General features: G+C 53.2%; 1 protein-coding gene across 1 annotated transcript in view; it reads right to left on the bottom strand.

Moving 5' to 3' along the window:
• Positions 1 to 4,663: 4,663 nt before the first annotated feature.
• The window catches only part of AJAP1 (adherens junctions associated protein 1), a 120,291-nt gene continuing 98,453 nt past the window's right edge, over positions 4,664 to 26,501 (bottom strand). The window contains exons 3-6 of the mRNA XM_027060619.2: positions 18,076 to 18,163; positions 15,688 to 15,930; positions 13,786 to 13,914; positions 4,664 to 5,827 (exon numbers count right to left, since the gene is read on the bottom strand). Coding sequence (XP_026916420.1) covers positions 13,845 to 13,914; positions 15,688 to 15,930; positions 18,076 to 18,163 — 401 coding nt within the window. The 3' untranslated portion in view covers positions 4,664 to 5,827; positions 13,786 to 13,844. The remainder of the gene's footprint in view (positions 5,828 to 13,785; positions 13,915 to 15,687; positions 15,931 to 18,075; positions 18,164 to 26,501) is intronic.

The raw sequence follows: 26,501 nt of genomic DNA, 5'->3' as shown, positions 1-26,501 counted from the left end.
CACACCCCTACTGTCTATGCACCACTGCCTTAACGAGCCCATGACAAGCATCTGTTCTATGGGTCTTTCTACGATCACGGTGCATTGTGTGCAGCTTTCTCGTCTGCTGCAGCCTATGCGTTTCACTCCCTCCAGACAAAGTGAAACAGAGCGCAGGGAGGAGGTACAAGCACGTCCTAGCCTGGCTGTCCCTGTTCTGGTGGGGCGGCTCCTCTGGTAAAATGCAGGCACTACTAATGGCCTTTTGGCAGAAAGGGCGATTGGATAGAGTTGAATCCCCAGCTGGAGATTGCCCACTCACACAGCGGCTGACTTGTACTCCAGAAATTGGCGATAGTGTGTTTGCTGGTTGAGATCTTTCTCAAATCATTTGAGGTCGAAAAGAAGATTATTTCTGTTTGCTTGGTGGCTGGGGTGATCTAAACAATGATGATTCTCTGCCTACGCCTCTATTCACCCATTCCTTAGTTTTGAATGCAAACTCTAACCCCAGAAATGCAAAACTGTGCACAGCCATGCTCCACAGTTTTTGGAGGGAAGGAAGGGCTGGCAGCACATTTCAAAATGTCAAACAACTATTTAAGACCTTGCCCAACCCCCACGAATAATGCTGAGTGCAACTAACACACAGATCTTGGCTCAGAGCAGGGGACGAAAAGCAACTTTGTCTTCATAGCCGGAAGCACATCTACGTAAAATAAGTCAGGAAGAATAATCAAAAACTCTCAGATGGTGAGAGTTTTGCTCATTTATGTGGGCTGTGCTATTTACATTGGAAAACAAACAAACGATCAAAAAAACAGTATGGCATAGCAAATTGACAAACTGCACCAAAATAACCATTCCAAAATTACATGAATCATGGCGTGTTTTGGAGTATCTGCTTACTTAAAAGCAGATGTTGTTTAAGAAGTATGCTGCTAAGTGTGATCAGTATTGAGGGTGAGCTTTGGAGAAGGCAGCTGCCTTCTTTTCTCTTACCAGGACGGATGACTCTCCCTGGGGACCCCAGTGCTCTGTGGGCTGTGCCGCCTCGGTCCTTGGATTCCTTTGTCCTCCTTGAGACGTGGTTGACCTAGCTGTGACTTGGCAATGAACATACATATGCGCATGGGGAGGGGTCCTGGAGAGAGGCAGCGCTGGAGGAAGAGGGAAGTTCATCACTGGAGTGATAGCCCTTGTATCAGGCCCTCAGTAAGGAAGCCACAGTCCCCAGGAGATGCAAACAGCCCCCTCCTCTCTCCCTGCTATCACTCTGCCCCGTTCTCTTCCTATCACTCACCCCCCTCTATGGAAATCATTATGTTTTGCTTCTATGTTAATTATCTGCCTCGTCCAAGAGTGGAAAGTAAAACCCATGAGGGCAGGATCATGTCCACCTTGCTCGTCACCGTGTGGCCAACATGACAGAAGTTGGAGCCTTTGGGTGAGCAGAGGAACAGTGAGTTCTGTCAAGCCACAGAGTGGCTTCTCTTCCAACTGCATCTGTGGGTAGTGTCTTCTTAAGGGACACATACCGTGAAACAAGAATGGCCCTGGAGTGTCGACAGAACTCAGGATGCCCAGAGCCTTTCCCTGCTGTGATGTGAGGGGCGACTCCGTGGAAATAAGAGGGAAGATGGTTCAGGAGAGCATGGACACTCACTCATGCTGGGACCTCCCTGATGAGACAAGGTGACAATGTCACAATAATGGACAAAGGAAGGTGGGTACAGAAGGCATGGGAAGACCCAGCCCGACCGTCATATCGCTGCAGGTCCCGACCCCGAACCTCAGCCCTGGCTTCTTGTCTTATCTCCCAAGAGACTGAGGTCAACCCAGCTTCCTGAGCTGCTGATGATACTGGACCATCTGGGAAAAGAGGCAAAAAAAAAAAAAAAAGAACTCCACAGGCAGTAAGAGTCAAGCAGAGACCTTTCAAGGCAAAAGGGCCAATTCTCTGGTGTGTGCATTTCATAACAAGACAAATGGGAGTGGACATCCCGGCACAACGTTCCTCAAGACCAAAGCCGGTAAGGAAGACTCTGCCTGATGCTAAAGTGTGGCTGAGAAAACAACAACAGATCTGTGAGATGGAAGAATGTTCCAAGACGTCAAGGTCACAGGAGTAAGGACCCAATTCCCGGGGGTCAATTCAGAGGCAGCGGGATTTGCTGATGAGTCCAGGCTCCGAACTTGCAAATGGTGCATGAAGGACCAGAGGAGCTGGCCGAATGCCGCACAAGACGTGCACCCAGAGTCGGGATGCAGAAGGACCGGAAACACGTGGAAGAAAACACGGACTCCCTCCTGTTCCTCCCCTGCAAGAAGGACACTGTGGACACAAGCCGCCTTCCGACGTGCCCCAGGGGTCCCTATGCTTCCACGCCACGCGTGAGCAAGCAGCGGCTGAGTAGGAAGACCAAGTAGGCACATGGCCCGGCTGTGCCCTGGACGCCGCTGGAAGCCGAGCCCAGTGGGGAACCACCAGGAAGCTTTCCCGGCTGAGCCAGGAGCCCCTCCCCCTTGGCATTCAGAGCTTGTCAACAAAAGTAATTACACCCATTCTTTCAACCAGATAAGGATGACATCGCGTGCACGGAGATCAGAAGTAATTAAGCCTAGAAACAGACTTGACTGGACAGCAGAGTGCCCAACGCCCAGCCTAGCTGTTCTGAAAGCGTTAATGGCAGATGACGGACGGTGGTCCAAGTGCTGCGGGGGGGTGGGGGGGGGCGCGACTGTGGACTGCAGAGTCGCCAAGGGAGGAGGTGGAGGTGGACAAAAACTGGGGAACTTACCAAACCATAATGCCCTTCCTCTCAGCACCTTTCTTGGGTGGGGGGCGGGGGGTAAAAAAAAAACCTACAGCAAATGTGAGGACCCAGCAGATGGAACTCTGGCCGAACAATGCAAGGCGGCCTTGAGTGAACTTGAACTCCAGGAGGCTGAGGGGAGCGAGGGCTGCATGTGGAGGGACAGCCTGGCCACACCCGGCATGTGGACACTCAGGACGCCTGCACCTGTGTGCGTGGGCTGGACTCGGAAGACGCCCGTGCTGTCTCACTTTACAGACCTCCTCGTGGGTGGGACTGAGTTTTGTAAGCCTGCTTCCTTTCCTTCCTTATCACCCCCGTGCAAAGATGATGCTTCCACGTTTCCCGGTGACCACCTAAAACCTAAAATCCCTATGCGCACTCCCTCAGCCACCGTGGAACAGTGGCCTTCCCCAAGGTGGATTTGTTTCGACCGATGTCAACCCAGAGCTAGACTTCCTGGTGAGGAACGTGCAGGTGTGGGCGCAGGCCCCAGCCCCGCCCTGAGCGCGTGCCCAAGGGGCTGTGTTTGGTGGGTGGGTGGGGGTGCTACTTTAAGCTTCCTTCGAAAGCTCAGCGTCACTCGGGGCTCTGGAAAGGGTTTCGGCATCCTGAGGTCCGAGGCAGGGGCTGAGCAGCCATCACACATGCGGTGTGGACACCAAATTGTGTCGTCGTCAGGAATCCTGGGTTCCTGCTGTGGGTGAATGAACAGGCCCCTGCCATCACCTCCTTCCCGGTCAGGCTCCTTGGAGCTCAAGGGGTCAGAGAGCAGAGGGCAGCTTGCACCGCCCTGCAGGGCACGGACAGCCCTGGCCTCGAGCTCACACCAAGCCAGCCGTGCTCACCTGAGTCAGGAAGTCCCCAGGGCCACCTCCAAGTCCACAGGTAATGAGACAGGTGGGCAGGGTGATGCATGGAGACAGGTGCACCCTCCAGGGCCACGCGGGGTGAGCCCCAGGAGCCTGGAGATGCCAGTGGCTGGGGGTTTCTGCGTTGTCCTCCGTACGTGCCACAGCTTCAGAGAAAAACAACAAAACCAAAACCCAAACCAAAACACCGACTTTCCCACGTGGTGAGTAATTCCAAATAACACAGACTTAACACTAAGGGTTTTTTTCCTCGCCTGGCATCTCTTTGCCTTCCCATATGCCAAGAGAGAGGTGCAGAAGCTAGCTTTTCAAGCACATTTTAGGATGTTATAGAGGGAGACCGGGCCCCGGGGAAGCACTGTGAGGCCACCAGCCCAGCCGACGAGTGCGGACAGGGTTAACCTGGTCTGCGGGGCATTTCGGAGACCAGTTCACACACACGAGACGGGTGCAATCAAATCACAGGTGGGCCATTCATAGAAGCCAGGCCACATGCACCTAATCTGGGGTCCCCACGAGGAGAAAACAGCTTCCCTTATAGCGCCCCTTACTGACGGCACGGATGGGGCACCAGGGCACCATTAATTATATGGCTGGAATTGGGAGGGAGTAGCCAGCCCCGGACATGGCAGTATTTTTAGCGAATTACGTGTGGTTGGGATTCACTGTAATGAGGCTCCAGCCTCGGGCCCCTATTTCCACCGGAAAAACCCACTGCAGGACTCCTCACGGCAAGACACAAACATTGACTGGCACCAGCAAGAGTGTAGCATCTGCTACCGTCCCGATCAAGATTCAAAGTCATGCTTGGGCCCTAGAAAGAGCAGGCAGTCCTGTCCACCACCAGCACGTGGGAAAGAAACGTGGACACACGTGGGGCACAGCACCCATGGGACACACCTGGGTCCTCTGCACGTGGAACCGTTTCCTCATTTTCGAACAAATGGGGGCCCTCGTATGTTTTTGGGTTCTGTTCTGACATACGCACACACGTGGTAAGGATATATTCCTTTAATTTTTGGAACTGGAAAATTTTCTTTAATTCAGTCTCTGCTTCTTTAACACAAAGATGGCCAAGAATCCACCACCCGCCCAGTCTGATGCTTCGTCCCCTTTGTAAGCAGCCGGCTACGTAAATGTGTGCATGGCTGTTAGGTAGCTTCTTCAAACAATTAAATGAAAAGCGATCATATTTATGTGTCTATATATATATATGTGTATATATATACATATATATATATATATATGTATGTATATAAAACCACGGCATTCTTAACTCTGGCCCAACAGAATACATTACACATCGAGTGCCCCTCACCAAATACCAGCAAATGCAAGATGTGTCATTTAGGGGGTCCCTTTGCATGGGTCCAGACTGTCCCCTGGGATGGGTGGCAATGGGGTACCAGGTCACCAGAAAGAGTATGCTCACTCATGGAACTGTGTTTCCAATACAGGCCTCTATATGCGCGTGTGTGTTTGCGTGTGGGCGTCTGTGTGCACGCGTGTGTGCATGTCGCCAACGTAGAAAACACCGGTTTATCCTGTTCAAACTAAGCATTAAATAAATCAGATTTTGTAACCGATAACGTTTTTTTTTTAAAAAGGAACATTGAGGATCTTCAAAAATCGCTACAGTACAAAAAAAGTGTGTGTGTGTCTGTGTGTATTTATATATTTATATATGTATATTAACCAGAAATAGCGACTCTGTCGGAAGATTCCCACCCCTGTTTTCTGTGAGATTTCTACACGTGGTTCGCTTGGCTTCGGCTTTGTCACCAAGTCTTTCGGGTCAGTACATGGCACATAATGGTATTATTGGCAAAGGTTCAGAATCAGTACAAATCCCAGGCTTCAGGTGCTTCCTGCTGGCCTTCCTTCTCGTCTCCAACTTCTTTCTTGCTTTGCTTCTCTCCGTTCTCCAAAGAAAACTCTGGCAGAAGGCAGTTCCCCATAGGCGTGAGCATTTTTATAAAAATATATTTGGCCTATAGCGTCCTGCTCTTTGAGCTTCCCACCGGCAAACTGAAGCAGTACGTATGGGGACCCTCCCCGTACAAAGTTTACTTGTAGGTTTTGTGTGTGTGTGTGTGTGTGTGTGTGTGTGTGTTTAATTATTTTATTTATTATTTTTTTTACAGGTTCACCAACGGAATCCTGTGTGGAAAGAAAACAAGAAGAGATTAACTAGCAGGGGGAGTCAGGGTGGGAGACGCTGCACAGCCGAGCCCCAGGCTGCTGGCTGGCTTACAGACACGGTGTCCCCAGAGCAGGAAGGGTGTCAGCCAGCTCTGGTCACCAGGGAGTCCCAGGGACCTCGCACTAATCACGGTAATCGATGGAGGAGCCTTTTCTGCTGCCCGCACCAGGAGTGGGTCTGGGCCACCCCCGTGTGAGCTATGAGGGGGGCCACACACCCCAAGCCCGAGGGGACTGAACGCATCCAGCGCTGTGTGGATGGTCTCTCTGGCTCCTACCCACCAAGGGCAGAGGGGCCGCCCGCTCCATCCCTGGATGGCGGGAACCACGCAGTCCATTTCAGTCCTCTGCTCGGCTGGAGGCTGGGACTGGGAGACATTAATGCATTGTGTCAGACCACCTCCTGGGTGTCCCTGAGAGGTGATCTTGCTGAAGAAAGAAAGGCAGCGAGCCACATGCTTACAGGCCACGTCGAGTCTACAAGGAAGCAAGGAAGGGGCGGCCTGGGCATAGCCTCAGAACCTAGGAACCTCAAAGCCTTCCCATGTCCGTCACAGACCCCAGAGTCAGGCAGCCACCGGCGTCTGGACATGGCCAGGTGCGTCAGGCCGCGTCACGGCTCAGCGTGGGGGCGCTTTTGCTGAAAGCCACAGCTCTCGCTCCCAGGACGGGCACTGTTTCTCTCTGCTGTCACTTGGACCCCCCGCACCCTGTAACTACAGGAAATGAGGACCCTCGACCAGTGTATCGGGGGGGGGGGGGGTGACGCCACACCCTCACCTGTGCCGGTGATACAAACGGGCGGGGGTGGGGGGAGCATCAACGGTTCTAAAATGAAACAGTGAAGCTCTCAGCTGGAGCTCTGGCAGGTCCACAGTGGCTCCTGCGGCTGGATGGGCCCTGTCCTAGTCACCTGCTGAGTGCCTCAGACCCCTGTGCCTCCCTCTGGAGACCCAGACGCGGGTCCTGTGGGCAGGGCCTGTGACTATGGGGCTCTCTGAGCCCCCCAGGTGACTCTGATCACAGGCCAGTCTTGGGCCCGTTACCCCTTTCTCAACAGGCCACAGCCTGGGCTCCTTTGTCCTGAATCAAATAAGCTTGCTGGGTGATCCTCCCGGGACTGAGGCCTAGGAGGCCCCCAGGCTGGGGGGACACATCTTCAGGCTGTAGGACAGCATCCTGCTGGGCTCCCTCTACAGCATCCAGGAGCTTCAGACTGTCTGCTCCCCCCAGGGCAGGGGTGAGGGGGCTCATTTCCTCTCTAGGAACCCTCACCCCTCCCCCTGCCCGTGGTCTGGACAACAAGGCAGGGCTCTGGCTCCCTGCTCACCTCGCCTTCCACCTCCAAATGACACGTGTGGACAACTCCACAGGGGCCTAAAATGGACCATCTGCTCATCCCTGTGGGACGGCCCATCTGCTGTCAGCAGGGTGTCATTGCGTGGAAAGAGGACCGCCCTCCATAGCTTTACTCCAACGGTCCCCTGCCCGCTGCTCACACCCACTTTCCAAGATGGGGTGGGGGTGTTTTTCAAAAGGAAGCCATTAAAACAAAGAGAAATGTCTCTCCTTTATGTGTATCTTCCTTCTAATTTGTGGAAAGCTAACAATTGTGGAGACAGATTCTCTATGACTCCACTCATGTGAGGTCCCCAGAGGAGTCAAATCCAGACACAGAGAGTGGCAGGGTGGGCGCCAGGGCCTGGGGTGGGGGTTGGGGGGGCTGGTGTTTCGGGGGAACAGAGCTTCAGTTGAGGGACATGAGAAAGTTCTGGAGACGGATGGTGGGGACGGCTGCATGACACGGTGACTATACTTAATACCACCGAATGCACTATTAAAAATGGTTAAAAAGGTCCACTTCATGTTACGTATATTTCACCATAATTTTAAAAGCTAGAAAGTCAAAACAGTATGAGGACACTGAAGCCTGGGCCTGACGACCCCCTGCCCGGTTTGGGCGGCCTGGGAGCCTCTCTGGCTGGAGCAGCTGTCCCTGTCCCAACAGTTGTCCCTGGTCCTGGCATGATGACCAGCAGTGCCCCCTCCTCATTGGAAGAGGGTCCTGGGCTGGAGCACAGGTCAGAGGGTGGCCCCCTTAAGAAGGGAGGTTTCCAAAGCCAAGGGAATTAAAAGCAAAAATAAACTACTGGGACCTCATGAGGATAAAAAGCTTCTGCACTGCAAAGGAAACAGTCAACAAAACTAAAAGGCAACCGACGGAATGGGAAAAGATATTTACAAATGACATATCGGACAAAAGGCTAGTATCCAAAATCTATAAAGAACTCACCAAACTCTACACCCGACAAACAAATAATTCAGTGAAGAAATGGGCAGAGACATGAATAGACACTTTTCTAAAGAAGTCAGCCAGATGGCCAACGGGCACATGAAAAGATGCTCAACGTCACTCCTCATCAGGGAAATAAAAATCAAAACCACACTGAGATGCCACCTCACATCCGTCAGAGTGGCTAAAATGAACAAATCAGGAGACGATAGATGCTGGAGAGGATGTGGAGAAATGGGAACCCTCTTGCACTGTTGGTGGGAATGCAAACTGGTGCAGCCACTCCGGAAAACAGTGTGGAGGTTCCTCAAAATATTAAAAATAGATCTACCCTATGATCCAGCAATAGCACTGTTAGGAATTTACCCAAAGGATACAGGAGTGTTGATGCAGAGGGGCACTTGTGCCCCAATGCTTATAGCAGCACTTTCAACAATAGCCAACTTATGGAAAGAGCCTAAATGTCCATCAACTGACGAATGGATAAAGAAGATGTGGTTTATATATACAATGGAATACTACTTGGCAATGAGAAAGAATGAAATCTGGCCCTTTGCAGCAACGTGGATGGAACTGGAGAGTGTTATGCTAAGTGAAATAAGTCCTACAGAGAAAGACAGATACCATGTTTTCACTCTTATGTGGATCCTGAGAAACTTAACAGAAGACCATGGGGGAGGGGAAGGGAAAAAAAAGTTAGAGAGGGAGGGAGCCAAACCATAAGAGACTCTTAAAAACTGAGAATAAACTGAGGGTTGATGGGGAGTGGGAGGGAGGGGAAAGTGGGTGATGGGCATTGAGGAGGGCACCTGTTGGGATGAGCCCTGGGTGTTGTATGGAAACCAATCTGACAATAAATTTCATATTTAAATAAATAAATAAATAAATAAATAAATAAATAAATAAATAAAAAAGGGAGGTTTCTGCAAGGCGGCTTTGCAGTCCCTTATTCTGCCTTTAGTCAGACAGACGGAGGTGACAGGCGCCCCTTGGCCCCTTCCCTCAGGCCAGCCATCTCGTGGGTGGTTTTCAGAATGGACCGTCTCCTGCCACTTTCCCACTGAAAGTCTTCAGAGCTTCACACAGTGGACAAGGTCCTGCCACCTCACTCTCCGAGTTCCAGGCAGCGCCTTGGCCTGAAAGGGCAAATCTCGGACTTCATATCCTTCAAGTTTCTGCAGACGGTCACATCCCTGGGGAGGCCTTCCTGGGCAACCCTCCTTTCCCAAACGTGTTCTCTGTCTCATTTCCATCAGAACGTGCTGTTACAGGACTTCTCAGGTACAGGACGATACGTACAGTCAGGGGGGTGCCTACGGGTTCACCTTTGGCTCACCCGGGTTCCAGCCCTGTGCCCAGAGTGGGAAATCCGTGCTGGCTGCAGATAAGGGAGGAGGCATCTGTGTGAAAGTAGCCTTGTCCTCCGGCCCAGAGACTAAGGCCTGAAATGACCTTCACGTGCTGCCTGCAGGTGGGTTGTGACGGGGACAGCCACATCAGAGGATTGGCAGATGGGCCCCTGAGCTGCTGGGGAGAAAGCCTCTTCCAAACCCATGGGCATCTGTTTCTACCCAAAGTCTCAGGATGAAAGAGGCAGAGAGAAAGAGAGAGAAAGAGGGAGAGATATGGCTCCAACCCTGTGCCTTGAAGTGCCACTTTAAGAGCAATGTTGGCTTCCTGCAGAGGTGGGTGGGTTCCCTGCAAGGGTCTCCACAAGGGTGGCCTCACCCCATCAGGCCAGGAGGAGGGGCTTGAGGCTACCCACAGCCACTTTCCAAGTCTGCCCCGCATTCCTGCTGCTTGCACTCAGCTCCAGGGAGGGCTTGTGGTTTTCTGTTCCAAAGACTCTGTGCATGAACCTCTCAGCTGGGCACTAACCCGAGAGGGACCAGAGAGGGATGTGCATCCCAGGCCAGTCAGGAAAAGATAGCCAAGGAGAGCCCCCCACCCTCCACGTCCTGGCTGGGGAGAAACAGCGGGAGGGCGTCCGCACCAGAAAGGGAAGCTGTGTGTTGCAAAGTGATCTGAGAGATTGGGATCTGGGATAAATTCTGACTTTGGAGAAACTAGTGCCCTCTGCTGCCTGGAAGGAGATCCTGGGCTCGCCTGGCCCCGCCATTGACAGACTAACTACAAGGTGGGTCCTAGGTTTAAAGAGCAGTGTCTGCTTTTTGCAAAACAAAGAACCAACAGACTAAGGCAAGAGCGCCCTGGAGCCAGCGGCTGCTCCTCAGTTTCTGCCAACCTGACGGGAACTTTCCGTCGGACTTCGCCTGCAGCTTGGAGATCAGTGTGCAGAGGGGGTTTCTGCACGTTGCTTTGAAAAAACCGTTCCTCTGAATTACAAAAGCTGGATGTGTGTGTGTGTGTGTGTGTGTGTGTCTGTGTGTGTGTTTTAAAACAAAGTGGGAAGGCTCAGGTGCATTTCTCAGTTTTTATTAGTTATGTCTTCAGTGTGTTTTTGAAAATAATAATGGCACATGATTTATTTCGTACTGACTTCAGATGCAAGAACTTTTATTACTTTTCAGGCTCCGTTGGGAATAAAGTGGCCTTTTGGCAAATGCAAAAGATCTGAACACTAATGAGCTTTTCGGAAGTTTACTTGTTACGTGAAAAATGACAGGAGATTTGCCCAAGAGCCAACGGCAGGCCTGTGTCTTTGTCCCCTTACTTGGTATTTGGGAAGGTCAGCTTTACCGTGACTCATCCAGAACAACGGGTGCCACTGTGGAGGTGGTCTGAGGCAAGAATTTGCTGGAATCTACTGGAGAGGCTGAATCAGGGAAACAGGATGAACATCTGCCCGCATCGGGGTGCCTGTGTCCAGGAGCCCAAGCATCACCAACAATCAGCCTGCAGGGAAGCAAACTTAACCACTCTTGGGTCCCACGTGTGCACAGGGGTTAGCGTGAGCAGACACAATGGTATGGTTACAAACTGCTATATCATCATTAAAAATGCATTTGGAGAGGCTTAACAGCTATGCAAGAGATAAATATCTCCGCTGGCTCTTAAACCTTAATTAAATGTTTTAGTATTAATTGCTATTTATTTAAGGGACAATAAGTACCCTAGTAAATCTGAGCGAACTTCCTGGCCCTTCTCCGCTCGATGCTCATGTCTGGGCATTAATTGCAAGAACCAGGGATACTTAGAATCCGAATGCTTTTCTCCCATTGAGTGATAAACAGTCTGTCCAGCACGTGGAGACGGAATCTTTAAGCATTTATCAAAGGCTAACAAGACTGTTTGCATAGCCCTGCTGGTCTGCGTCTACCGGAAAAGAAGGTGGCCAGAGCTCCACAGGTGCAAGGCAGCCTCAGGGCAGGTCCTGACAGCTCTTCTCACCTCCCGACACGGCCCCCCTGGGATCCACAGTGAGTGGGTCCGGTCTTCGGACACAGAGGCATCCTCTCCCGCCAATGGAGGTGGTCCTGAAATAGCTCCTCGGACGAGCTGGCAAGGGGGGTCCAGACAAGTAGGGTCCAGACGCCCTGAGAGGAATGTGGTCCAGGCGGGGCCCGCTGGGGAGTGGCGGAAGGGGAGTGCCCGCCAAGCTTGCGGGGGTCCTTCGATGCCCTGTGTTGCTTGAAGAGAGAGCTGAGCCGAGGAGACAACAAAGCTTTCTGGAGCAGAGGAGTAAATTAAAGCACTCTTTCCTACTTTTTGTTTTTTTAAGTCAGGGCTACGGCTCAGTGCTCAGGGTGCATGAGAAGGCTGTAGGCTCAGGCTTCCGGCACTCAGGAGCTCGTCTCTCGGCTGCCTGGCTCCCACGCTGCAGAATCGGGCTGAATGTCCCAGGAGGCCGATTTCGTGGGAAAGCCTACCTTCGTCGGCCACCAGCTCTCTTCCCGCGTGGGGCTGGGCAGGGGGTGGCACGGGGGACAGACAGCTCATAGCACGGGGGGCACAACCGAGGCTCTCGGATGGTGGGCAGAGCCAGGCCGCCTTGGGTCAGACCGGCCCCACCACGTGCAACCTGACTGAACTCAGGCAAGTCACTTAACTGCCTCGTGCCTGTTTCTCCTCTGTAGGTGGCACTTCCGGGAGGACAATATGAATCTCTAGATGGAAAGAGTGTCCCGTGAGTGCCCCCTGAGGGTCCACATTAGGGAAACTGACCCCCCCGCGGGGGCTGCCTGGAGGGTAGGGCATGCCCACTGCTAGGCTCTTGAAGGAGGGGAGCTGGGGTCCTGACGTGCAGGGACCAGGTCAATGTCTTATGCTCGAATGCATTTGTCAAATCCTAAGAGGCATGCTGGAGACCACCGGGCCATCCTGCAGAGGCTTTACCAGGCCGGCGGGGACCCCGCTCCTAAGAAGCAGCTCCCCGTTGCCAGCCTGGCTGGAGCTCCAAAGGGCGCTCTGTCCCTGGCCTTAATGAGGTGAGTCACGACGAGGCAGACAGAGGCATGAGCGTCTGACGGATGGGCCTCGGAGGCGCATCTGGCTCTTGAATGGTCGCGGACGAGACTGTGCTTTCCCTAACTTGCCAGCCCGGTCTCAACAAAGGCCGTTTGTGGGGGGCGGGGGAAGGGAGGGGTGCTTTCTTTTCTAATCTAATTACGTTTCTTTGCCCGTTGGCTGAACATCACGCTAAGCAGGTCATTTTGGCTTCGGGACAGGAAGTGAGGGCTGGAGATTTGATTTGGAGCAAACACTCGATTCATTAGGGCTGGATTAGCACAGATTTCCCCCCCCCCCACTCCTATTTCTGATGGCTCCCACAGGCCCCCGTCTACACACAGCCAGCCGAGTTCTTGGAGGGGCACACGTGTGTCCCGAGGAAACACCTTCCTGCCTCTGCCCTTCTGCCCACTCTGACCACGAGCCCCGCGTGAGGAGGTGAGCGGAAGAAACGGTATTTTCAGACCCCGATAACCCATCCTAGAAACTGGGTCCCCTACTCAGGGAAGGGGTGTGATGTCACAGAATATCTGTGGACGAGAAAAACCCAGCCTCAAAAAGAAAGACAAAACCAAAGAGCCCAGCCCGCGGGTTGCGTCTACTGAACTGCGCGTAGAGAGCGTGCAGTCATGGGGGCGAAATGCTCTTTCTCCCCCAGCAGCCCGAGTGTTCGGGAGATTCGGTGCAGAAGAAAGCAATTTAACGTTAGCATTAAAGTTAATATCACTGAAAGCAAACCAAATGTTCCTATTCAGCAGAGCATGGAAAATTCATCCTGTTTTGGTGCCGGTCCCTGGCTTCAAATTAGTAGATGTCTCAACCCTTTGCTTGCTTCCTTTATCATTTGCCTTCTTATCTCTTATTTTTATATTCCAAAATTATATTTTAATTCTGCTTTGTGCCCTCCCCCGTCGACGTACAGACATTCGATGCAGGTGTGATACCTGCCCGTGTGGCCGCTGCCCTGGTCTCTGCCTGCTGAGCGGCCGGGTTTCCCTGCTGGTCCGCATCCCTGCCTGTCTGTCCCTCCCCTCCACTGGGGCATTTCTAGCAAGTGAAGCAGAGAGACCACAAGCCCAGCCCTCCGGCTTGCATTCATGACGGCCACACCACCTGCCATGTCCAGAAGGCCTCCCACTTATCCCGGGGTTGGGGAAGGTGAGACAAAGGGGAAAAACAAAATCAGTCAACGTCCAGAAAAAGAGGTACGTACCATAAAATAGACACATGGCGTCTGCCCTGCCCCCAGGAGGTACACAAGACTTCGGCCAGTCAGCAGGAGATTTCAAACCATTTCTCAGACACAAAGGCCACAGGAATAAGATGCCGATCAGAGGAGGGTCTGCAGGGAGCAGAAAAACGGGCTTGCGTGTGCCGGTACAGAACAACGGGCAAGCCGGCCGGCTCAGGCCTGCCGCCAATCACCGGCTTCTTAAGTCACAAAGAACCCAGGAGACGTAATGCTCAGCTTGGACCCCCCCACCGGTCTTCGGCAGGAACGGGGAACCCCCCACAACGGCCAGCTGACACTCACTTCCGCCCTGGAAGGCCTTGGAGGACACACAGCCTGAGGGATCCGTGTGCAGAAGGGAGCTGGCATTCTAGATTTCAGTGTTTTAATTGGTAGGACAAGGGCAAAGCTTAGGGTCTCCGCCTCTGAGGGCAGGGATAACACCCACTTTGCTGTACATGCTGGATCCCGGGGGGCCTGACTCCGGAAATGGCTCTCCTGTCATCCGTCACCTTTGAGACCTGAGCCATCGTTTCCGAAGGCCAGGGAGACCCAGCAGAGCGTGACCTCAGGTCCAAAAGCAAGAACCCGCTCTATCCAACGCTTCTGAGCCAGGGCTAAGAGCGCCAGCCACGCCCACGCTGCACGTGGACAGGGCAGGGCCAGAGGGGGACCAGTGGGAACAAGGATGGCCAGTCGGCGACCCTCCGTCCCCGCTTCCCCAAAACGGAAGCTCTAGTTGGCCGGGATTCACAAACTGACGCACACATGTTCACTCGGTGAAATGCTTTGAAATGCTTTTGCCAATTCTTTGTGAACGAGGCCTTCGGCAAGGCTGGTAGGCAACCAAGGAGCTCCCCCAATGTCGCCGAGTGTAAGTGCAGCAGGCAGAGGACACCCCTGAGGCCCTGCTCTCTTCAGCGGGGAGAGGAACGTCTCAGGGAACGTTGGGAAGATCGCGGACTCCCACGCGGAGGTGCAAGACAGGAGCTTCCGGAAGACCCACCTGTTCTCACGGCCAGGACAAGGTCCCTCTAACCATGGGCATCACAGCTGGACGTCACCCCAGTCTCCTTGACCGTGGCTCTGGGAGGAAGGCTTTCGGGCCCTCGGGCATTTACTCCTAGCTGCTTTTCCTGCCGCCAACAAGGGGTCCCTCAGGTCCGTCTGCTTTCTTCCTCATTTCTTCCTAAGACTTTTCAGTGGTTGGGAATTTTTTTTTTTTATTTACAAAATGATGCCTAAGTGTATGCTCGCTTAAAAAAATAGCTTGTTGATGTTTTAATCTAATGCCGGATAAATCCCTGGAAGCTGACTCAAGGGTTTCTTCAATGTTCCCAGGGATGGTTTTAGGGTCATGTCTTCTTTGAAGGATTACACATGATTAATAAAAAAAAAGAGCATTTAATAACCCAGAGTCTGGTTGGTGTTTGATATTTTGGCTAGATGCGCTGCTGACATTTTATTGACGGGGGTTCTGAGACGCTGGCGGTGGGCCAGGGGAGAGGGTGCGTGTTGACAGGGGGGCGGGGGGGGGGAACGTGTTGATATCAGAAGGCCCGGCTCTGTGAAGCCGGTGGGATGCCCACTCATCTGCCACCACATGCTGTCCGGGGTGGGGAGGCCTTCTGCCCGCTCTCCAAGGGTAGGGTCTGGAAGTGGATTCTGGATGCTGCCGTGTCCTGTCTCTGGGTGGGGAGACACCTCTTTATGTCTAGCCCACCCCTCTTGTTCCGCTAGACCAGCTGTGTGCATGTGCTCAGCACCCCCCCCCGCCCCAAAGACACATGACGGCTGCCCCACACAGACCCACGGCCCCTGTGATGACACCGTCCCACCAGGAGCCTGTGGAGGCGGCAGGCACTGGCCCAGGCCTGAGCTCACCGGTTCCCGTTAAACGTGGACTTGTACTCCCCCGTCGGATGCAGCGTCTCGTCTGCGTACACGGGCACAGCCGTCCGCACACACTCGTGGGAGCACTGGAGGGTCTCGTTGTAGGCCGTGAAGATGTCCAGGCTGCTGGGCACCCGGGCAGGGGTGAAGTCCGTCAGGTTCTGGCAGCTCTCCTCCTGCTGGTTGATCTTCCGCTGGTGGCTGGTCCTGCGCGTGTTCCCGCTTTGGGCACAGCTGGAAGAGAGCCAAGGCGACGTGGGGGCGGGGCGGGCCGGTGCCCAAACCCAGCGCCTAAACTGTGGAACCTTCCTCTCCAGGCATTAATTATTCGTCATTTAATATTAAATGGTAATTTCCAGCCTCTTCGGAAAGATCAACCACAATCAAACAATCAGCTTGCTCTCTTTTTTTTGTTGCTGTTGTTGTTAATAAAATCTGAATTGTAAATGTGGCCATTATGGCAGGGCCGCTTATGAGGTAAGTGGCTGAGCTGGGTTATCCCAGAGCCGAGGCCCTGTCTGGCCAAAGGATGTCACCCAGGCAATGGTGTGGATGCAGTTTCCCCACGAATGGGTACGGGTAGGGCTGGTCTGGTGGGTCGTTCTGGAAGGGACGATGTAACTATCTCTGGGGGGAATTAGTGAACCGGGAGCCTTGTGCCTTCAGCCCTGCCCCCACCCAAGCTCCCAGTTGGGGATGAAAGCTGGTCGTCCATCCTTCACTGCCGCCACCAGGTCTATGGAGAGGACTGTTCCGCACTCCCCATGGATACTTCCCTCCTCCTCTGGTCCACAGAGCCTTCCCAACACTGTCAAGGATGGACATGGGCATCCCTCCCTTGTCAGCCAAGGTGTCTGACCCAGAAGACAGTTGGTGACCCTCTCAGTCACTTCTGGCAAGTCACAAGAAGGATGAGTAGAAGCCCCATCCCCACAGAGGAGGGCAGCTAGGAGGAAATTTGGGGAGCCCCCAGTTGGAGGAACCTCATCAGGGCACCAGTGCCCCATCTCCCCATCCCTGCTGTGCTCACAGCCAATGCGGAAGAAGTGGCTTTGAGGGGCAAGTGTCCCTAAGACCATCACGGCCATGCCCTGTCTCGGTTTCCCAACAAGAGGAGCCCTGCTTCCCGATGCAGAAGCCCCACCCTATAAGCAAAGGTAGGAAGAAAATTGCAAAAGCCAAGGGACTCCCCCACCAAGGTCACGGAACCCCCTCATCCACGGCCTGGGTTGTCCTCCCCAGAAGGACCCTCTGAGGCTTTGCTGTAAACCCCACTGTGGGAAACCAAGAGGGAGCTGGCCTGTTTGTCACACGGCAGGTGACAGAGTCCTGCCTCCTTTGGGGGCAGTCGAGAGGGTCGATGGGATTTGCCCTGCCATGCACCCATGTGCTCCTGGGCTCCAGAGTCCCTTCTCTGGCCAGCCATCCTCTGCCCAGGACTGCCCTGTGGCGAGCTGAGTGCGGTCCTCATCACCAGTCCCAGAAAACGCCTAGGGTCTAGGGTTTGCCAGCCTTCGGGAAGCCTCACTGTTCTCCGCGAGGTCGGTTTTGGGGGTTGTGCCAAGCCCCTCCTTCCCACCTTTGCTGACCCTGGAGACGGGCTTTCTCTCGAATTTCCGTTGTCTGGACACTCGGGGGCGGCTGCCACCCATGAGCCCTGTAGGATTTCCTGCACCTGCCAGCAGCAGGGGGATTATCTGGGTGTGTTACTCTACCAGGGACTTTGAGCTCTGATGCTAAAAGGAGACACATTTGCTGGAGGAGAGGCTGCAGGCACACAGGGCCTCGGAGGTGTGTGTTCAGCAGGGTCACCCGGCAGTGCCCCGATTTTCCCAGGGGTGTAGCAGGTGCATACACCCAGCAAGGCCAACCTCAAAGTAGGCCAATTTCCAGGAGGAAATAGGCAAAGGCAGGCGGCCTGGAGCAAGGCAGTAACCTAGTTCAGCAGACACAGAGCGGCGGCAAGAAGAAGGAAGGATTCAAGGCGGCTGAGCCTGGACAGCCAGGGGCAGCGAGGGGTGGGCACAGATCTGCCCAGGCCACCAGTGTCGGGTGGGTGACATCGCAATTTACACACGAGGGCAGAGACAGACAGGGACAGCTGCCACCTGAGAAACCATCACGGAGGCTGGGCTCGCCCGTATTCTGCAGAGAAAACCATGGTGAGGGGGGACACTCCCCAAGGGCTGTATCTGGGAGCCAGCACCCGTGGCCGGCCGGGCTGCCCCGGGGCCAACGGGGAGCAGGGTGTAGCACCAGGTTCTCTGACCCAAATGAAAACTCAGTGATGTGGGACCGGGTTTGAAAAGTAGGAAAGCCTCTGTGCACACTTCCCAGGGGACCCCCCATTTCCAGGCCAGAGGGGCCGAGGAGCCTTACCAGTTTTTTAAGACAAGAGTTGTAATCAGAGCAGCTATGACCATGATGAGGGAGACAGTGATGGTGATGATCTGATGAACAGCCAGACCTGGAAGAGAGGAAGTGGGGGGCAGCCGTGAGACCAGGGTGTGAGCAGAGGAGCCCAGCAGGGGCAGGGCCCTGTTCCTGCCAACTCAGGTCTCTCCTTCCCCAGGTGCTCTGGCTACCAGCGCTGTTGTCACCTGAAGTCCAGGAAGCGAGGCCCCAGCCCCGGCCTCTCTGGGTCCCCCAGCTGTGACCGGGCCCGCGGGCAGCTGTGTCCTTTCTCGCACCTACCTGCCGAGCCCGCCACCTGGCCCAGGAAGGCTCTGGCTGACGCATTCCTCCAGCCCCTGTCACCCCTCCTCCCACCTGGGTGAGGGGCAGCACCTCTAAGCAGCAGCGCATTTGGCCTGACGCAGGAGGAGCCAGGACGGCCCAGGATTTGTTGGGAAGGTGGGGGACAGTGAACGTGGGTTGACACCCCCCGGCAGACTCCGGGGTACTTGGATCGCTGGGGTGGTAAGAAAGGCTCCCACTTCCGGTCCTCTACCTGAGGCTCTTTTCCTCCTGACAACACATCTGTCACTACCTTCCTAGAACACGGACACTGGGGCAACCTCAGCAGACTCCACTGGTCCGTAAAAGCCACCTGCAGAGGCCTTGTCCTCCTCCAGTAAGATAGAACCCTACCTGAGGAGCCAGGCCGTAAAGGTCCCGGGGGCTCCGCACCGAGCCCTGCACGCAGCAGCGTCTTGCCCCACCCAAGTGCCCGTTTGCCCTGTTGTGTTCTTGCACCTGGGTGTTTAAGCACCTGCATCTCTCCACTGCTGGTGTCCATCTGCAGAGGCCCACCTATCACCCCAGAGGGACCCAGCAGGTCCCGGGGGGGCGGGGGTGGGTGAGAACAGCACGTGTGTGTGTCCCAGTGTGGAGGATCTCAGAGTAGAAGATTTTTCTGGCGATCTCCCAAGGACACAGTCTCGCAAACAGAGGTTACCTCTCTACTGAATATGATCCTCGTGGGGGGAATGGCTAATAAATGATTCAAAGTTGGCATGATCAGAAAACAGGCTTTCTCCTCCCGTTTGCCCATCATCCGGGATATTTTTGTTTGTCGTGAGGGATTCCCGTCCCTAGCCCACAGGATAAGCACCACTAGGAAAACTGGAGAAGGCACATGGATTTGGTACATGGAAGTCACGGACTTCCCCTTATTTATTCTTTTATCCACTGGTTCGAGAACCAGTTACTGAGCACCTCCTGCATGCCAAGCAGTGTTGGTTCTGACCAGCTCAGCCATGGTGCCCACCTGGAGCTGCTCTAGTGCCCAGTTTTTAAAGTGGCAGCATTCACTGCTCGTTCTGGACGATGGCTTAACATACACCTATGCCCAAGTTGTGGCACCTGCTATAAGCCTTTGGGCCAGTTTACTTTCTCATCTAAGACTGCCAAGTCAGCTTTGCAATGGAACTGATAGCTAGTTATGCCGCAGGAACCACCCTCTGTCTCACCAACAATGGAGTGCCCACCAGCTCCAGTAATCCCTAACTATTCAGCAGCTTCCCCAACACCCAACCGAGACCTTGTTGGCAGAGGAAGGGTTGAAAAGGATGCTATGGTGAGTGATGATGATGATGGTGATGGTGATGGTGATGATGGTGACGATGATGATGGTGACGATGATGGTGGTGTGATAGTGATGATGGCGATGGTGGTGGTGATGGGGATGATGGTGATGGTGATGATGATGGGGATGGGGATGATGGTGGTGGTGGTGATGATGGTGATGAATGTGGAGATGATGAGAGTGATGATGGTGATGATGGTGGTGATGATTATCTCAGGCATGCTCAACAAGTTGTAGCAATTGTCAGATGTGCATGATCCCATTTATTCCTGATAACAACTCTCAAAGGTAGATACTGTCAGCATCGGTCATGGAAGTGAAAACTATGTGGGCCAGTTTGTGTAAGTTCCCTGGATCACATAGGGTCTATTGGCTCCAAAGCTCGTAATAAGAGCAGTAGTATATGATTCTGAGCTCAGATTTCATTCATCTGGTTTTGCTCTGACCTTCTTTAATCTCAGTCTTGGTCTCCTTTTCTCCCAAGACTGAGGCTGGCACCTCTCTAATCTACATTCCTGGAGAAGAACATTCGTGGAGGCAGGCTCTTGAGCCTCATCATCCCCTCCACAGATAGATCCCTTGGGAAGTGCTCTGGGTCCATGCAAAAAGCTTCTCAGGTGTTTGTTGGCAGGTTACACCCCAACTCCCATGGCAAGAACTGAGTCTTTGTTTCTTGGGCTAAACCCTCCATCTTGTAGGTCAGGCGAATTCAACTTATGGAGGCTAGTGATATAAAAGAATACCCTGAGTGGGTGAGCCAAGAGGAGCAGCAGGGGCTGGTTGAACTTCCAGGAGAGGTCTAGCCGGAGGCACTGAGAGCCCTTTCAAGAGCAGAGCTCTGTGCCGTCCTTTCCCCAACATCTGCAGGACCATGGGAGGCATAGGGCACTGCCAGATTTTGACCTCTCGTCTTCCTACTATGGGAATTCTATTGCGTTGAATATCTTCAGTGATAAAGTCCTTGGAAGAGAGGAGTTCCAAGACCAGCCACATCTTAGATGTTTGACTGCCTCCCATTCCCCCTGTGGGTTAGGATGGGAAAGCATTGATTCTCCCAGTCTGATAGCTGTAAGAAACTGAAGCCTGGGGGAGAAATAGTTGGTTCAAGGGCCCCCCTCCCTCACTGATGACTCTCAGAACAGAAGATTAGCCCTTTGCTTGAGGTCCTCATAAGTCCCTGAAGCTCCTTAAGAAAGGGTGTCATCATCTTTACATCCACCCCTAGCTCCACGCATGCTCTAACACAGTCCCTTACAACTGTAGCTATGGGACACATTACATTTATAGTTGAAAAGTAGAATATAAAAATGAAGGGAACAGGGAGAAAGATATAATCCCAAGGTGTGCCTTGTTCTGGAGGCCCTTCTTCTGACTTTGGTGTGAAATTCCTCCATAGAACTTACCAAACTAAAATTTGGCAGAAATGATATATGGGTCAATAGCCAGCCAGATCATCTGGGTAAAAAATACGACAATAATAGAATGGCTATGCTTTCTGGAAAGACTTCTCTATGCCAGGCGCCTTGCTAAGTCTTCACACATGATCGATTTAATCCATCAGCATCCTGCACTTTTTCACCTGCCTGACCAACGAGGAGCCTGATGCTGAGGAGTAAAGTGACTTTCCCATCATCACTTGGCAGATCCAGGATGGAAGGCAATTCTCTGCTCCAGGGCCTCAGAGAAAGTAAAATATCTAACGCCAAACTAACCCATCTGTGGCCACATTCTGGTCATAAAATTGGCTAGAGGCAAACATCTGACTACTTCTCACATACTGCCTTTGCAAGGCAAACAGCCTTCTGCTTCAATGCCTGGCCCATAGGTCTTAATGGGCCCCTGGGCTCATGCACAAAACGTCAATGGCTACAAGACGATCCCATAGACCCCATACTCATGATGGCTGAACAAGGATCAGGCCTTTTGACGTGTGGCAAGAATGACACTTGTAAGAAGCAGTTTGGAAGACAGAAATCCATAAGGATGCCTCCCCTCATTTCCTTTCTTTGGGAGCTCGGCTACTAAGAAGAGAACAGAACAACGTGTGAGAGGTGGTTCCGTGTCAATCATCTGCCCTGTTATGTAGTCCTCTCCAAACGCCAGCCATCCTTCCTTCATCTGTGTAAATCCCTGTAGTCTGGCCATAAAGGGGCAGAGAGTAAATGTTTTAGGTTTCGCAGGAAGTGTGGTCTCTGTTGCAACTTCCCAATCCTGCCATTACGGGGCCAGACCAGCCACGGCCCACGTGCCAACCAATGGGCGTGGCTGTGTGCCAATAAAACTTTATTGACAAACACAGGCAGTGGCCAGATTTGGCTCATAGGCTATATAGTTTGCTGGGCTCTAACTTAGGTGAATAGCTGAAGGTGGTTTGTCTTATGAATTAATGAGAATATATATCTGTTTTGAATGATTGGTTAAAGCCAGGACTCCAATGGCAATCCTTTGGTTCTGAAGACTAGAACCTTCCTCCTCCATGTTCAAAAGTTTACTGAGTTCTGAGAATTTCGCTGGCCAGTTTCACCCCGCTGGGTTTGTCTGTGTGAGGTTGGCTTGAGAATACATCATGATGCACGACAGTTCCTTTGAGAACTCAATAGATTGGCTTCTTGGTGTTTGGACACCAAAACTCAGGGAGAATGTTACCAATGTAGTCCCTCCAAGGACCCGCAGAGTTATTTTAGCCATATGTCTCCATTTCCTCCATTGGAGTAGAAAAGGAGCCGCATTTTGTGAAAAGACGAGAACCTTCAGATCACAGAACTGGTGTACGGAGAGGGACCTTTCCCTACTGGCTTTCCTCACCCCACACAAATGACAGGGTTCTTAGGAGGCTCTCTCCCCTGATTCTCTCCTTCCTCACTCCTTTCTGCTGATACTTACACCTTAAATAATGTCCCCTCTGGTCAGGTCCCTTGTGGCCATTGCATAATGCAGGCAGGAACATCTGTCCCCCAAACCCCACTGACCCTGGACAGGGCAATGTTAGTTAGTAGAGTATCTACAGCCCGCTGTCAGGGAGGCTGCGATCTGGCGAACAATGATGTTACCTTCAGGGAATGTGCACTCTCCACCCCCCAGAAAAGCAACAAAACACAGACTTTCTCCCCTCTATTTACAAGGTCACCATCGAATCTATCTTCAAATGCTCTGCAATTCAGACCTGGTCCCAGAGTGCATGGCGTGCTGTGCGGGGGGTTCTTGCTTCCCCTTCCTGACAGGTGTTATTGTTCCTGCTAATTTAGGGGCTCTTTCTGCTCCTGGTAATTGCCACTGTATACTAATGTGCTAGGAATCAGCTGCCATCCAGATAATGAAAAATTATACCTGGAATAATGGATGGGGACAGATGGATTAGCGAACTCTGCATCAATCAATAGGGCTTTTATGGTTATATTTGTGGTGTTTTGTAATAAGATCAGGCCCTGGAGATTGATGTGGGCTTGGTAATCTATCTCCAGGTCTGGATGGGTTTTTGATTAAATAGAAGCTGAATCGCACACAGGCCACTGTCCGTGACAAAAACAAAGCCATCGAGGGCCTTCTTTCCCACCACTTGAGGGGCGTGTGGGCACATCTGGCTGGTGCATTTGGGTGGAGGCAGGAACGGTGGCCCTGGAGTTTGCTGAGGCAGAGGGATGACCCATCTGTGCTGACAGCAGCTCATTTTATGATACAGAGATCTCATGCGCTTGCCCTGCGGGGACAAAGACCTGTTGGCCAACGGATCCAGGGACGCCTGTCTTCAGGGGCTTGACAGGTGAGAGGCGACAGGGTTTTCCAAAGGGCCAATCGCACTGCAAAAACACCATTCCTTTCCACAGAGGCTGCAAAACACAGACTGCACAGCACATCTCTGACAAAGTCTCTGGGAATACGGGGACACTCACAGCATCCCCTGCAGGACGGGGGAGAGGCCAGCCCAGCTTTCTTGAGGAGCAGGTGCTCCAGGGTTTGGGCTCATTCTGAAGCACCTGGCCACCTGACGGGGGGGGGGAAGGCTGCCGAGGGAAAATGCATCTTCCCAAACCAGGATGCTCCAGAAAAACAAGGCTACCAGCTTTTGTGGCAAGGACACCAGGGGGTGTGCCATTTTCTGAGTGACCACCGCAGTGACCTCCACACAGTGGGCGATGAGGGGGCCTCCAGCCAAGACCCTGTGGAAAGCAAGCTGCCTCTCATTGAAATTCTTTCCAGCCGCGAGCAGGACCACCGCCTAAAGAGAACAGAGTCCGCCTCTGGAAATGGCTGTGCTAACACCTCACGATAACAGGGCGGAGGCAAGTCCTCGAGGAATCAAAGGACCCAAGTCAGTTTGTCCTCAGCTGGGACATCTGGCCACGGCCGGAGACGGTTTTGGTTGTCACACGGAGGTGAGGGGTCGGTCCTACTGGCATCTAGCTGATAGACACCGGAGATGCTGGCAGATGTCCTGCAGAGCACAGGATGATCCCATAAGAAGGGATGATCTGCCCCAAAATGTCAAAGGTGCTGAGTTTACTCACTAAAGGAAGAAATGCATGAATGACACCAGGAAACAGGTGTCCCCCATATGAACCCTGGATGGTCACACCCTCCAAACTGACTTGCTGGGACACCATTGCTGTGGCGGCCCCTCGTGAGTGGGTCAGAAATGTCCCGACCACACCCCACGTAGCCACAAAGGTGAGATGTGGCCCTTTGCCCATCACGATGTCCCCGTTCTCCCTCAGGTACTTCCTTCCTACGGTGAGGCTGGGGGAGGGTGTGCGGAACTGCCCTCTGGCATCTGCTGTGGGTGAACCCACCTCGTCACGCTCCTCTCAGTGGCGGTGGATGCCTGGCGGTGTTCTCAGTGAATCATTCACGCACAGCTCCCCACAACCCATGAGGTGGGTGCAGAGATGTTCCCCACTTCTACAGGGAGGTTGAGGGACTTTGTCAAGGTGGTGCAGTATAATCTGAGAGGTCCCCAAGACCACTCTCAGGTTCACAAATTCACTCAAAGGACTCACAGAACTGAACAAAGCATTAACACTCAGCTTTGGTTTACTACAGTGGAAAAAAAACACAGATTAAGATCAGCAATGAGGAGGGGGCAGGGGGCAGAGTCCAGGAGAGGCCAGGCAGGAGCCCACAGCCGTCCCCTCCCAGCAGAGGAACGTGGGCAGCCCTACCTCCCACCGGTGACGATGCCCGACAACACGCGCAGAGTGTCGCCAGCCCAGGAAGCCCCCTGAGCCTGGGTGTCCAGTCTGTGCAGTGGCTTGGTCATGTAGTCGTGGCCAGCCCAACGAGCTGACACCCTGTAACCCAAGGCCCCCACCGTAAATCACATTATTAGTGCAGGCTATCTGGTAAACCAGGACATTCTTATCAGGGAAGACATTTGGAAGGCTTATGGTGACCTCCCAGGAGCTGGGGTCAAGGTCATTCCTTTGAGCAAAGCTAATCCTTTAGTGCACATACAGCTAAGACCCAGCAAACCCGTGACTCAAACCCCAGCAGGCCTGGTCTGGGACCCATGCCTTTAGCTGCTCTCCTGCACAGCCCGCTGGAGGACACTGGCTCTTTCCCCACGGGGGATGGCCAATGGCCATGCTGCTATGATCTAGGGAGAGCCTAGGCATCAGCATGCACACCCCACTGGCTAGGGTCCCCCAAATTGGGTTTGGTCTCCTGCCATCAGGCTCAACTAAAGCTGTCCCATCCACAGGTCAGCTACATCGAGGAGCAAATTCCTCACACGAGGAAACTTTCTCTGCATTTGAAGACTCCCCTGAATTTCAGAGCACCGTGGAGAGACAGAGGGAGCTGGGGGCCAAAAAGATCGCACAGCATCTGGGTCCAGACTCCAACAAACACACTGGAATCCACGGAAAGGGTGGGATGTGGTGGGCAGAGAGGCTGGGAAAGCCCATTCACTTCCAGTGGTGCCCTCATTTTATGGATTGAGCTGTGTCTCCCCAGAACTCATATGTGCAAGCCCTACCTGCTGGTGCCTCAGAATGTGACCTTATTTGGAAACAGGGTCATTGCAGACATACTTAGTTAAGATGAGGACACACTGGGGTCAGTGGTCCTAACCCAATATGACTAGTGTCCTGATAAAAAGGGGGGATTTGGAGACAGATACGCACACAGGGACAAGGCTGGATTCCCGCCGTCAGAGCCCATGAACCACCAGAAGCCGGGACAGAGGCTGGGATATCCTCCCTTGGAAACTTCAGAGGGAGCACAGCTCTGCTCTCAACCTCTGGCCTCCCGAAGTCTAAGGCAGTAAAACCCTGCTGTTTCCACCACCCACTCGGGTATGTTGTTATGACGGCCCTGGGGACTGAATACACCTGAGCTGAAATGCTTTGTGGAGGCCCAGGAGCCTCGGGTGGGGCGGGGGTGGGGGGTGGTCAGGCAGAGCCACGGAGGCCCTCGCTGTACTTCTCAAAGCCACGATCCACCAGACAGCGGACTTCAGCCAGCCCCAAGACAGCTGGTGCTGGCACCTCAGAGTCAGGACCCAGGACAAGCAGCCTGGTCCCTCTGTAGTGGGATGGACAGTGTCACAAGACCCAGGACAAGCATCCTGGTCCCTCACCCCAAATTCATGTCCACTTGTGCAACCTCAGAATATAACTTCATTTGGAAATAGAGTCTTCGCAGATTTAATTAATTACTTCAGGACCTTGAAATGAAATCATCCTGGATTTAGGGTGAGCGGTCAATGCAATGGCTGGTGTCTTCCAAAAACCCCGAAGAGGGCACAGAGAGACATGGAAAAACTCCACATGACAGTGACACA

This window comes from Acinonyx jubatus, chromosome C1 (genome assembly GCF_027475565.1).
Source record: "Acinonyx jubatus isolate Ajub_Pintada_27869175 chromosome C1, VMU_Ajub_asm_v1.0, whole genome shotgun sequence".
Lineage (NCBI taxonomy): Eukaryota > Metazoa > Chordata > Mammalia > Carnivora > Felidae > Acinonyx > Acinonyx jubatus.
This window is presented reverse-complemented; position numbering and strand designations above follow the sequence as displayed.